The 13,675-nt window shown below is 43.7% G+C and overlaps 1 protein-coding gene across 2 annotated transcripts in view; it reads left to right on the top strand.

The window, feature by feature from the left end:
- Positions 1-13,675, top strand: part of LOC105072417 (protein HEG homolog 1) — an 82,770-nt gene that overhangs the window by 60,009 nt on the left and 9,086 nt on the right. Inside the window, exons 14-16 of one of the 2 annotated variants that reach the window (XM_074364859.1) lie at positions 231-273; positions 406-443; positions 10,797-10,884. In XM_074364859.1, coding sequence (XP_074220960.1) covers positions 231-273; positions 406-443; positions 10,797-10,884 — 169 coding nt within the window. Of the gene's footprint in view, positions 1-230; positions 274-405; positions 444-3,433; positions 10,885-13,675 lie in introns of those variants that run through there. The other variant, XM_074364868.1, reaches the window with a different exon arrangement.

Below are 13,675 nucleotides of genomic sequence, written 5' to 3'. Positions count from 1 at the left end.
TTTTTATAGATGGGAAACTGAGAGCCACTAGGAGGTTAAGAAATGTTTTGGATAAAGCTAAGCTTTGAGCTGGCAGCAGTATTTGGGCCAGGTGGGAGATGATTCTAGAGCTAGTTGCAGCCTTCTGACTAGAATCTTCTTGAGGATGTTAGGGTGGTTGGTGTTTATTGACTGTCAGTTTGGGCCTAGGGAAGTCAGACACACTCATAGCTTTTCCTTTTCTCTTTCAGCGTGTGAAGATGGATACAGGCTTGAAAATGAAACCTGTATGAGGTAGGCTCTGTGCTCATTTCTTCCGATGAATTTGTTCCAAACCTTATTTAGACATTACTTAGGGAAATTGCCTCAGCTATTTCTTTTGATAATCGAAACTAATTCTTGTTCTTTTTCTCTGTCGACTTGCAGTTGCCCGTTCGGCCTTGGTGGTCTCAACTGTGGGAACCGTAAGTGTGCAGAGTCTCAAGCTCCGTGTGGGCAGGGCGGGCACAGCTGTGGGCATGCAGGGTGGCTGTCCCCTCCCCTTGCCCTCAGCTTCAGTCCGCCGTCTTCTCCGCTCCCGTGCCAGGAGGAAAGCCAAGAGCTCTCTCCAGGGGCTGGAGGTCCTGGGGGAGATAAACCCGTTCCGCAGTAGCCTGACGGTGGAGTGTTAATCAGTACATTAGGCGTGGGGGCGGGGGGGGGGACCACGCCCGAGGAGAAGAGAAGAACCTCCTGAGTGCTTCCTGGGGAGACTTTGACTGGCAGGTGAGGAGGGAGGAGGAATCCAGGCAGAGGGAACCACCTCAACAAAGGTCTTGGGCAGCCTGGGCCTGAGGTTACCAGGGACAGTGTATAAGTGAGCGTGGCTGAGGACAGAAAGAGGCTGGCGGAGAGTAGGGGATCAAGTCGGCAGAGGTTGTGGGGGCCAAACTGTTGGGGTTTTGATGTCAACCTGAGAGTTTAGACTCTAATCAGTAGCCACCGTGGAACTAGCAAGTCCTTCCTTAGAGCGGGAGAGCAGTTTGATCAAGAAAATCAGGTCAAGCTGCAGTGAGGACAGACTGGATGCAGGAGAACCTGGGGCCCTTTAGACGAGCATCGCTACAGCGGGGTCTGGGCTGGACATAGACGGGGGTCCGCTGCTCCTAGCTGACGTTTACGCTCCTGAAGTACAGAGTGGCGGTGACTGTGCACAGGCCACATTTCACACTTGATTCAGTTCTTTAAGAAAAGTAGTTGGGATTCACTTAAGATCACTTTCACTGACATTCTCTTATATTGAGACCTAAGGAATTGAAGTCGCCCTCAAAATTGCTGAAAGAAATTCTGGGATAAAGGACATAACAGGAATAATAACACTCGATACTTTATTTTAGGATAGCTTTGTCACTCATTCTGTAGACGAATGTGCCAACAGCCCATATTCTTAGTTTACTAGACCACGAGTAGGCATGATTTTATTTAACAGGAGATGCTCCTCTCACCCCACTACTCAGAAATCCCAAGGGTTTTACATGCTCTTATGCCAGAAACTGGGGGAGAAGGCTAGATAGATATTTCTCATTATGACACAATATCACAGGTGTCCTCGGTTTATTAGGAGCATGAGTGAGCCCAGGTGATGAGCGTGGAGAAGTGGTCAGTGCGGGGGTGAGCCGGGGAGCAGGAGGTGAGAGATCCTATCAGCAAGTCCACTTACAGAATGAGCCAGTACCTCTAACCTGCTTTACTCAGACAGCTCCCTGATAAACAGCAAGTTCATACTGTATAGCACAGGGAACTATATTCAATATCTCGTAGTAACTTATGGTGAAAAAGAATATGAAAACAAATATATATATATATGTTCACATATGATTGAAGCATTATGCTGTACACCAGAAACTGACACATAGTAAACTGACTACACTTCAGTAAAAATATATATATACATTAAAAAAAAAAACAGCTCCCTGAATAGGTTTTACTAGAAAATGCTGCGTATTTCTCAGTGAATGGAAGAAGGCAAACTGATATAGGGAAAAGCCCTAAAAAGGGTTGAAGGGGAGTGAGCTGCAGGGCATTGTTCTAAGAGGCAGTTAGCGATGTGTTTTCCAGAGATCACTGAGTACTGTATTTGTATGGAGATAAAATACCCCTACATCCTTTGACTGTTCTTTGGGCGCCTATGTCTCTGAGTTTTGTGGGTGGGGTCTTGGAAGTAGCAGGATTTCTCAGGGATCCGGAGACTTCTTTTCCTCCCCTTTTATTCGAGTCACCAGCATCACGTCCAGCAGAGGGCAGACTTCCCCTCGGATGGCTAGCTCCCGGCCACCTTCTATTGCTGACCGGTTAACTCCGATGGTGCAAATATCACTTTACGACTTTGATATCTGCATTGGTTTGAGTGCTGCAAAGCAGTTAGCAGTTGGTGATGATAAGTAGCACCTGACCCCTGCCCTTTTCTCTGTGGCCTCAGACCAGCCCTGGAGTGGGTTAAGGAATCGGGAACACCTGAGTCTCATCCCCATCTGTGCTGGTAACGCCCTGTGAAGCCTGTGGCTTGTCACTTGGTGTTTTGCGTCAAATAGTTCTGACTGCCCATCACTGTCACTTCTGCTGCCCCCAGCAGAGACAGTAAGTGCCTTCTTGGGGCTCTGGCTCAGGCTGGGTCTCTCGTAGGCTAGAAACGCTGCTCTCTGCAGACTTCTTGGGGCTCACACTCTGCCCAAGCCCCACGAGAAGGGGGCCCAGCTTTGCCCAGCCCAGCATGTGGTCTTGCGACTCCCTCACACCTACATTCCTGGGAGTCGTCCAGCTCTGAAGCTTTCTGGCTGTAGGCATAACCTCTGGGCTGCCTCTCTAAAAGGCCCTATTGACTTCCTAGTTGTGCCCAGATTCTACTCGTGGCTCCTCACAGAGAATATCCTTCAAACTGGAGAGGGCAGGACAAGCCCTTCTCTCAAGTCCCTGCGTCCCTGAGGTAGTGCGGGCCAGCCGAGCTCCCATGTACACCCGGCAAGGCCGCCCAGGTCTGCTCCTGTCTTACCACTGCTCGCCTTTTCGTTTTCTTTGCGTGTAAAATATTCCAGTTTCTACCTCAGATTCCAACAATTCCATCTTCTGTTACCACTTGTCCAGTGGCCCCAGAATTCTCTTCAAGACTTGTTGTCAAAATGTCCCTCACTTTCTCCCGGCCCCTCCACCCTTTTCTTAGGCGTGTGCATTTCCTCCTTCATTTGAATTTTATCGAGGCTCCTCCTCATGGTTTTATTATATCTCTCATGACATCACGGCTTGCTTCACCTTTTTTCTCTTTTTAAAATAAGTGGATTTTGTCTTTTCATTACATAAAAACAACACATGCCCATTAATTTTCCTTTTTTTTAACCCAAATTAATTAGAAAATATACTTAAGAGAAGAAGAAAACTAAAATAAACGGTCTTATGACCCATTAAACGTCGCTGTTCACAGCCTGGTGTGTGTCCTCGCCCCTGCGTGTGGTCCCTCTGACCTGCCGGAGCAGCATCTCCCAGGAGCTGGCTGCACGTGCAGAATTCCGGGCCTCTCCACTCCAGACCTGTTGCGTCAGAATCTGAATTTTAAGCAGACCCCTAGACTTAGTGAATATACAGATTTGTATACATACCAGAGTTGAAGAAGCACTACACCGTTGTAAATAAAGGTGTTAGAACATTTGTGTGTAGTTCTATACGTATGTATGTATTTTCACTTGTCTTATATTAGTAACTCAATGTACAATGCCCAAGTCATAGATAGGTGAATGTTTGACTTATGAAACTGCCAAGCTGTGACCTAAAATGGTTGTTTGCGTTTATATACCCACCAGGGGTATGTAAAATGCTTCCACAGTGTTGCCAATACTTAATAGGGTCAGTCTTCTGAATTTCCTTAAAGTTTTAATTTAAGGAAGCAGTAGTTTTAATTGCATCCCCCTAAGGATTCATGACGTTGAGCATTTTTTTCATGTGTTTATTTGCCATCTGTGTATATTCTTAGTAAAATGTCTGTTCATACCTTTTGTCTATTTCTACTTTCATTAGCAAATAAATAGTTCATTTTTTACCCCCCAAAAAATACTCACAGAATATAGTGTTTTGTAACCTGCTTTTAAACCTAGTAAACTGTGCACTGTTTTCATTTACATGATCTTATAATGTCACTCTTGACAGTTCTGTGGAATTCTCCTCTCTGGAGATACCATAATTTACTTAACCATTCCCCTCTTATTATCAATTTAAGATCTTCTTTTATATTCTCATCCTCTACGCCATTCTTCTGTTTGTGGTTAATGTCACTTTGTGATTGTAGAACTCACATAATTCCTAGATTACCTCTCTCTGGCTGCAGACATTTTTATCCACCCCTCTTTCTTATCCACAACAGGTCCTTTTGTAGGTCATCTTTTCCATTCACATGCCCTACGTGTGCCCCGCGTCTCTCCAGTGGATACTTCTTCCCCGCCAGGCTCCCAGCATGCCCAGCGAGGATGTAGAGCCTGTTTTTCCCCATGTCTGGATCTCTTCCTCCTCTTCCAGTGAAACTGGAACATTCAACCTAAAGATCTCTCTGCATTGTCCCCATCATCCCAACCCACAGTCAGGTGGCAGGTATATAAAGCATCCTCTAATGGTCTTCACCTTGTCGTTACATTGATCTTAAAAAGAACTCATTCCAGAGGCAATGCCATGTGTTAGCAGGAGTAACTCATAATAAACACTCAGAAAGATAGTGCTAAACTTAGGAGCAAGGAGAGTTCATTAGTTATCCAGAAGTCCGCTGGAAGCCTCATACAGCTGAAAGCAGATACCTCACTCAGTCTTGACGGGCCTCACCTCATGTCAGAACTGAAAGGAAGTGGCCCGGGAGAGGCGCATGCTGCCCTGTATCTGCTCGTGAGTGCTATGGCCACATCTCAGCCTGTAGACAAATTTTGAAAGCTACAGAGGAAAAGAAAAAAGAATGCTTTCTGAGGGAAAGATGGTGCAAGGGGAGTGGAAAAATTTAAAAGGCAGAATTCTAACCACATGTAGCTAATGAGCTCAGTGAGGGGGAGATAGGGAGAACAAATGAACTTCAAAATAAAATCAATGTGGCGACCTAAAAAGGTCTGTAATGAGTGTAAGAGTTTTAAAGGAAGACATATGGATTGGTACAATTCTGACACCAATTCCGATGTGTGTTTTTTCCACATCACTAGGCCAATTAACTCAATTCTGACTCGATCTCCGGGTAGATCCCACAGGTTGGGGGCTCAGTCCACAAGACTTCCCTTTCCTGCTCCCCCATCAGATACCAGTCCCAAGGCCAGGTGTTACCTGTGCGTTTGACCAGCCGGCTCCAGATTGGAGGTTCCAGTGACCCCACCTCCTTGGATTCAAGTAATTTGCTATACTGGGTCACAGAACTCAGGAACGTTTTACTTCCTAGGTTACCAGTTTATTATGAAAGGATTTAACTCAGAAACAGCCAGATGGGAGAGATGCCCAGGGCAAGGTTTGGGGAAAGGGCCCAGGACTACCATGCTGTCTCCCAGCCCGGCACTCTCCCCTCATCTCCACATGTTCACCAACCTGGATGCTCTCTGGACATCATCCTTTGGGTTTTTGTAGGGGCTTCAGTACACAGGCAGGATTGATTAAATCATTGGCCATTGGTGATTGAACTCAATCTTGAGCCCCTCTCCCCTTCCAGAAGTTCAAGGTGATGGGACTGAAAGTTCTAACCCTCTGCTCATTGGTTGGTCTCCCTGGCAACCAGCCTCCATCTATAGGTTACCTAACGGCTTTCCAGAAGTCACCTGATTGACTTAACAAAAGACACCTTTACTCCTCTCAAGCCTTAGGAAATCCCAGTTTTAGGAGCTGTACCAGGAACAAGGACAGAGACAGATATATCTTGCAGATCAGTGTCACAGATGGCCAAGGTTCTTCTGGAGTAAATACACCTAGCTAGCTTAAACAACCAAGACAGTTTATTGGCAGGATCCTGGGGTGAGTCATGGAATTCAGCATCAGGAGTGGCAAGCATCAGGGAACTGTGGGGAAGCACAGCAGCTGGAGGTTGGGGCCCTCTTCTCAGAGCACATGGTACCACGGCTCCGTCGTCCTCTCTCGCCTCCGCTCTTGCAGTGTGTCTGTGCACATGCTTTCTTCCTCACAAGACAACACAATGGCAGATAGGCTCGCCTAACAGCTTTGAGTGTAAGTCATTGGTTCAGTCCTTTTGAAAGAGAAGATTCTCTCTCTTTCCCACACTGAGATTCCTGGGAAGAAACTCATTGATCCAGTTTGGATCATGTGTTTACTCCCAGACTGATCCACTGTGGCTGGTGTGTCGTGGACAAGCACCCGCGCTGTACCCGGCATGTGGAGGTCCCAGAAGGGAGTTGGCTAAGCAGACAGTCCTGTAGATTCCAGCCAAATAAGCATATAAGCAAAGACAACTACAGCGTATAGGAAAGGTGAAGGCCCAGACTGGGTTGGTTTAACGAAAAATGCCAGCAGCAGTGACAGCAACATCAACCTGTGATTAAAGCACAAGAAGAATAAGGGAGGACAGAGCCCTTGCTTGGGAAAGACTGCGAAATGTAAACAAATGTCTAAGACAAAGTAAGACTGAGAATTCCAGGCTCATCATTCTGGAAGATCTCTTCAAGTAGGGAGGATAGGACAGACAAACCCAGGACAACACGCATTGCCTTCACTCTCATCTTAATTAGCAAACATTCAGGGAACCTGTGGGCCTAGTGAGCGTTACAGTAGGTGTTGATTTAAATCCCAGGCATTGTGCATAGTCATGTGACCTCATCGCAAATCTAAAGTCAGTCTTTAAGTGCAAACGATCGGTTGTAGTTCATGAGCTGACTTGACCACAGGTATGAGAAAAAAGTCCTGTGGGTTATATTGTCCATAAGCTTGTTACAAATACCCACTGACATGGCTTCCAAAGAACATCAAACAACTCTTTGAGCAATATATGTGTATAAAATAAATGATATGTATGTATACTGTTGACTGAAAAAAAATGTAGAACCTAAAAGTTGAGACATACATTTTATTTGGCAGACTTTCTGAGGACTTAAGCCTGAAAGACCGCCACCTCTCAGATCGCTCTGAGGGACTGCCCTCTAGAGGTAGGGGAGGAACCAGGATATATAGGAATTTTGCAACAAAAGCCAGTTAGTAGGAACATAAAAAGATTACTGTTAATTAAAGAAAACCAGACATCTCATTCCCTTGATGTGCCCCTGAGTGATCTAGGGCCTGGATCCTGCTTTTCTCCACCCTGGGTCCCCTCAGGGTGCACAGTTGGGGCAGCTGCAGTGACTTCTGGCTTGGTGGTCACAACTTCCTTTATTTACTGATACAGCAGGCAATACTCTTTGTCCACAATACACATACAATGTCTAGATATTTAGAGGAGGTTGTGTGTATATAAACACATGAATAAAATGTGGGAAACAGAGAGAAGCTTGGAGAAGAAAGCACAAAGCTGTCATCACCCGAGGCAGCACTAACATCTGAGTATTTTTGTGAATTCCCTCCTGGGCGCTTTCTCTGTGCTCCTCTCTACTGTATTTTACAAACTTATCGGTCCACAGTAGACTCCTTAAAAAAAAGGAGAGAAGGAAATTCAAGATAGCTGGTGCCTGGGGGAGAGATGAGAGGAGCAAGTGAGACTTTATTTTCTTTATGAGGTGTCACCTCACACCAGTCAGAATGGCCATCATTAAAAAGTCCATGAACAATAAATGCTGGAGAGGCTGTGGAAAAAAGGGAACCCTCCTACACTGTTGATGGGAAGATAAATTGCTGAAACCATTATGGAAAACAGTATGGAGACTCCTTAAAAAACTGAAAATACACTTACCCTATGATTCAGCAATCCCACTCCTGGGCATATATCCAGAGGAAACTCTAATTCAAACAAATACATGCACCTCAATGTTCATAGCAGCAACATTTACAATAGCAAAGACATGGAAACAAGCTAAAAATCCAGACAGATGACTGGATAAAGATATTGTGGTATCTTTGTACAATGGAATACTACTCAGCCGTAAAAAAGAATAAAATAATATCATTTGCAGCAACATGGATGGACCTGGAAATTGTCATTCTAAGTGAAGTAAGCCAGAAAGAGAAAAAAAAATCATATGATATCACTCATATGTGGAATCTAAAAAATGACACAAATGAATTTATTTGCAAACAGAAACAGACTCAGACATAGAAAACAAATGTATGGTTACCAGGAGGAAAAGGGGAGGCTGAAGGGATAAATTGGGAGTTTGGGATTTGCAGGTACTAACTGCTATATATAAAATTGATAAACAGGGTCCTACTGTATATTCAGTATCTTGTAATAGCCTATTATGAAAAAGAATATGAAAAGGAATTGTATATGTATAATTGAATAACTGTGCTATACACCAGAAATTAATGCAACATTGTAAACTGACTGTACTTGGGTAATTAAAAAAAAAAAGATTTGTGGCCATGTGGAATCCCCCAAAATATCAAGTATATTGAAACTGAAATTCACAAACTTTCATTTATAAGAAAATAAAAATATTAAATTTGACTTTAATCAAAAAAAAAAAAACCCACAAAAGCAATTAAATTAGAAGAACATCCAAAAGCACAAGCAGAGAAAAGCTCATCCCTGACCACAGGCCATTCGGGAAGCACTGGTCTACTGTCTTTGTTTCAGAGAGGAACCTGCCACTGCAAGGATCACTTCTACAACCAGCGCTCGTTTGTTTTGCTGAAGGGAGGAGACGTGACCTTGGTGTGGAGGGATAAGCAGGAGCCAGACTTTGCTCTCTGGCTGGGAACAAAGGGAGCCACTGTGGGGTTTTTAAAGCAGGGAAATGGTACCATCACAGCTGCTTTTTGAAATTAATGGGCAAAAACTTCATGCTGTACACCAGAAATGGACATAACATGATAAACTGACTATACTTCAATTTAAAAAAAGAAGAAAGAAAGAAATGAGTGGGCAAGACGTGGGCAGGAGGATGAGTTGGGAGGTGATTACAGTTGTCTGGTCAGGACTCGATGGGGGCCTTTGGTGGTGTTAGGGCGGTAAAGAGCAGTCCACAAATTTAAGGATGTCTTTTGTCGTTACTTTTTTTTTTGAAAGTGAAGCTTGAATACATGTGTCAGGAGGTGAGGGAGAGAATTAACTCATTCGTTGGTTTGCTTTGTTTCTTGTGTATCTACATACTGATGGTTTCTCATAAAATCTGGTATCTGTGCTGCTTATTTCAAGAAAGGACAGGTAAATGGTTGCATGACTTGTGTTTGCTCTTATCTTACAATCTGTTCATAGTCAGCTCTGTGTATTACCCTTTGACTTTATCTGAATACCTACAGAGCTTGGTTCCAGCCAGATTTACCTGGTTATTGGCCCTTTTTCCATCTTGGACTTTACAACTGAGAACACAATTTTAATTATATTTCCACAACACAAAATCAATCTGAATATCTAATAGAACTTGGTGAAAAATATGATTTTTCCAGAAATACACAGGCATAAAACCAATTAATTAAAATTTTAATATTGTTTATTATACATGATACGTGCTCACTTATATGACTGCCAATTTCTGGTAATTAAATTTGATTTGTATGCATTGAGGCTACCCAGTGCCAGCCTGGATTATGCAGTGATTCCCAGGCTCTGGGTAATATGTCTTATAAAATTGGGGAATCTAGCCTAGGGTTGCCTCCTTTTTATTTTATTAAGTAAAAACATAAAACCAAATTTTAAAAATTCATATCTATCCTCACCATCAATTCCAAAAAAATTTTAAACAATTATTTTCAAAAGTAGCCCAAAAAAGATTCTCTTTTTTCTCAATTACTTTTTAAAAACTAGCCTTATTGGAGGCGTAATTTACACATAATAAAGTGCATCTAGAGTAAGTAAGGAGACAAAGAAGGAAGGACCAACTCTTAGGCGGTATTAAAACTAGGGAAAAAAACAAGCGTAGTTTTGGAAAAATACATGCATCTCCTTTATTTTTCTCTTCTGTTGGTGGATTGGTGGCAGTGTCATCAGGCTGGTCTGCAAGTAGAACTTGGGACCCCCAACTCTAGGCATGGATAAGAAAGGGAAGCTCTTCTCAAAAAGTGTAGGGAAAGAAAAATCATTTTTCCTCTCCTTCCTAGGTTCTTGGCTGAGGCACATCCCCCCACCCTCTGCAGAAGCCAGACTAAGAGGAGAAAAACACAATTTTAATTATGTGCATACACATGGGAGCCCCACAAAGATATGAGACTCAGGCAGCCAGATGATTGAGGCTCATATACCCTCCTGAGCTGAGGAAAGGGCCGGGGGCCTGGGGCTGCAAATGGGAAAAGGCAGTTCACAGGGGAAAAGTGCGAAGAGGAAATGTTTGGGAAGCAAAGATTCCTGCCAGCAGATAAGTCTCTCAGGTGAACAGGTCATCTCTGGTGTTAGCTCTCTTCCTGGTACAAGCCTCCTTCTAATGTAAATTTCCCTTACCAAGGGGTAACTAGGACTCAGTTTTCAGAGCTTCTTCTGTACCTGCAGAAATATCAGCTCTAAATAATAAATAGGTAAAGAGGCATATTTTGGGGTGACACGTTCTGCTCCCCTTCAGTAGAGAAAATGCAGAGCCAGCCTTTAGCCGCCCTTGCTGGGGGCCCAGGGAATGAAAGGTGGTCCCCAGCTGAGGTACTGGGGTGGCCTTGGGGTGGGGAGGGGGACCATTTTGGGGCATTCCTTCATTCATTCATTACCTCTTACCGATCCACGTTTTCCTTTTCTCCTGAACCGTGTTTAGCCTATCAGCTTATCACCGTGGTGATTGCGGCAGCGGGAGGTGGGCTTCTCCTCATCCTGGGCATCGCACTGATTGTTACCTGTTGCCGGTGAGTGCCGGGCGTCCACATCCCAATTCTGTCCCTTTGCCTGTGCTAAACAAGGGTCCATTTTTATCCTCATAAAGAATGTCTGGGGTGGTGTACAGTATTAATGATAATCTATGACTGAACCATTAGAGAAAAAGAAAGGCAAATTTCTGACAGGCACTGCCATCAGGGAAAGAAAAGGAGAGCAAATGGGATTTTAGTGGAAAAAAAAGAATATTCAAAAGCACAAGCAACAAAAGAAAAAAGATAGATTGGACTTCATCAACATGAAAAACTCGGCTTCAAAGAACACTGTCAAGAAACTGAAAAGATGAGGGGAGGGTATAGCTCAGTGGTAGAGCACGTGCTTAGCAGGAGGTCCTGGGTTCAGTCTCCCAGGACCTCCATTAAATAAATAAATAAGCCTAATTACCCCTCCTCCCAAATAAGTGAGAAGACAACCCACAGGAGGGGAGAAAATATTTGCAAATCAACATTCTAATAAAGGACTTGTGTCTAGAACATATAAAGAATTCTTACAACTCAGTAATAAAAAGGCAACCCCATTTAAAAGTGGGCAAAGAACTTAAATAGACATTTCTCCAAAGAAGATGTAAAATGGCCAGTAACATATGAAAAGATGCTCAAAGCCATTAACCATCAGAGAAATGCAATCAAAACCGACATCAGGGTAAAAAAACCCCAGTAACCCAACATTGGATACCACTTGAAACAAACAAACAAAAAACAGAAAATAGCAAATGTCGGTGAGAATGTGGGAGAATTAGGATGCTCATACACTGCTGCTGGAAACGTAAAATGGTGTAGCCACTTTGAAAAAACTGGCCATTCCTCAGAAAGTTAAGCAGAGTTGCCATTTGACCCAGCATTTCCACTCTTAGGTATAAACCATGAGAAATGATAACATATGTCCACACAGAAATATGGACATAAATTTTCATAGAGGACCAGTTCATAGTCACCAAAAGGTGAAAATAACCCCAATATCCATCAACTGATGGATAAAAAAATGCCATATCCATACAATGGAATATTATTCAGCCATAAAAAGGAACCAACTAAAGATACACGCTGTAATGTGCATAAACCTTGAAAACAGTATGCTGCATGAATTAAGCCAGTCACAAAAGACCACATATGTATGATTGCATTTATTGGAAATGTCCAAAATAGGCAAATTAAAGAGAGACAGAATGTAGATTAGTGGTTGCCTAGGGCTGGGTGGGCAGGGGCAGAATTGGGGGTAACAGCTAAGTAGTATGGGTTTCTTTCCAAGGTGATGAAATTGTGCTGGAATTGATTGTGATGATGGTTACACAGCTCTCACTATACTACAAACCATTGACTTGTACACTTTAAGTGGGAAAATGAAGAAACAAAAAGAGATGAAAGGGGTTCACTGAAGTCGTTAGCAGTGGCGAGGAGCAGACTTGGCTCTGGGCTGCTGGACACCAGTGGGATGGGTTTCTACTGGACAAAGAAGGAAAGAAGGGAGCTGGTCCCCTTCTCTGAGATTATTCAGATAAGGGAAAACTCAGACCTTTGGTTTGGATGGTAATAAACAGCAGGAATTATCCTGACATCACAGATGGAGGGAACTTACACAATAGCAAATTATCTTTTGGACCATTGATATGCAGGACAGTTTAAGATATCCTCTTCCTCCAGGAAGGCTGCAGAGAGCAAGCTGCTCCAACTTCCCATCCAGGGATTCAGGCCTCACGGTTCAGCCATTGCCTATAATTTACAATGTTGCTAGCAAAGCATCAGAGATAAACTATGTGAGTGGAAATAAAATTCTGGGAATGAGACTAGGAGCTAGAGAGACGAACCTCGAATGCTCCAGGGGTCGGCTAAGTGTCCCGGAGCAACCAGGTAGTGTGGAAGGAGAGCCTGTCTCTGCTGGCCCCTGGGAGGAGAAGGTCTTTGTGAATAATTAAGTCATTGTTTGAGACCGGATGCTCCACCCCCAGGGAGCAATAGAATTGCAAGTCTGTTCTGAACTTGTCAGGAGGGACAACGCCTAAGCCCCATGCTGGACATTTGGTTTTATGATCCCGAGTGATTTGATGCTTTCCCCAGAAAGTTTATTTACAGGAAAGCTACGTAAAGGGAGGAAACTCCAGATTCTCTTACCCAGGGCAAGTATAACTAAACATGTCTGACCCTAGGCTGGGTGCACAAGGTGACTGACATATCCTCCAACCCTTTCCAGTCAGAGAACTCTCACAGGTAGGGAACTTGTCCTAGGGTTTCCTGCCCCCTGAAATGAGAATCTGTATGGGTATAAAGACAGCTGGGCATTTCTGCAAACAAAACATCATATTTTTATGGTTCGTGAAGTAGCTTCACACAGTAAAAGAAGACTGACTAGAGAGTTCGAAAGCCTGAATTTTAGTCCCAGCCTTGCTAGTAGCAAACTGTGACCCCAGGACAAATCACATCCTTCACAAAGCCAGAGTTGCCCCAGCCCCGCAACTCCTCAAGCAGGTGGGAAACGGCTGGACTAAAGAACCTGTTGACATAAATAATCAATAAACAATCAGTAATAAGAATAGGAATGAATTTTTTCTAAGCCAGACTGCAGACTGGCCTGGGAGCCCACATCCCAGATTACTCTGAGGTGCTGCTTCAGAGAAGCTTGGCTTCCAGCCCGGTTTTATATCTTATCAGAACGAAGAAGCAGAACAAGTCAGGGATACATTTCTTCAAGGTTTCAAAAAAAAAAAGAAAGAAAGAAAGAAAAGAAAAGAACAAACCAGCACGTACACAGTGAGTCAGTGTGGCCTTG

This window comes from Camelus bactrianus, chromosome 1 (assembly GCF_048773025.1).
Source record: "Camelus bactrianus isolate YW-2024 breed Bactrian camel chromosome 1, ASM4877302v1, whole genome shotgun sequence".
NCBI classification, from domain to species: domain Eukaryota; kingdom Metazoa; phylum Chordata; class Mammalia; order Artiodactyla; family Camelidae; genus Camelus; species Camelus bactrianus.
This window is presented reverse-complemented; position numbering and strand designations above follow the sequence as displayed.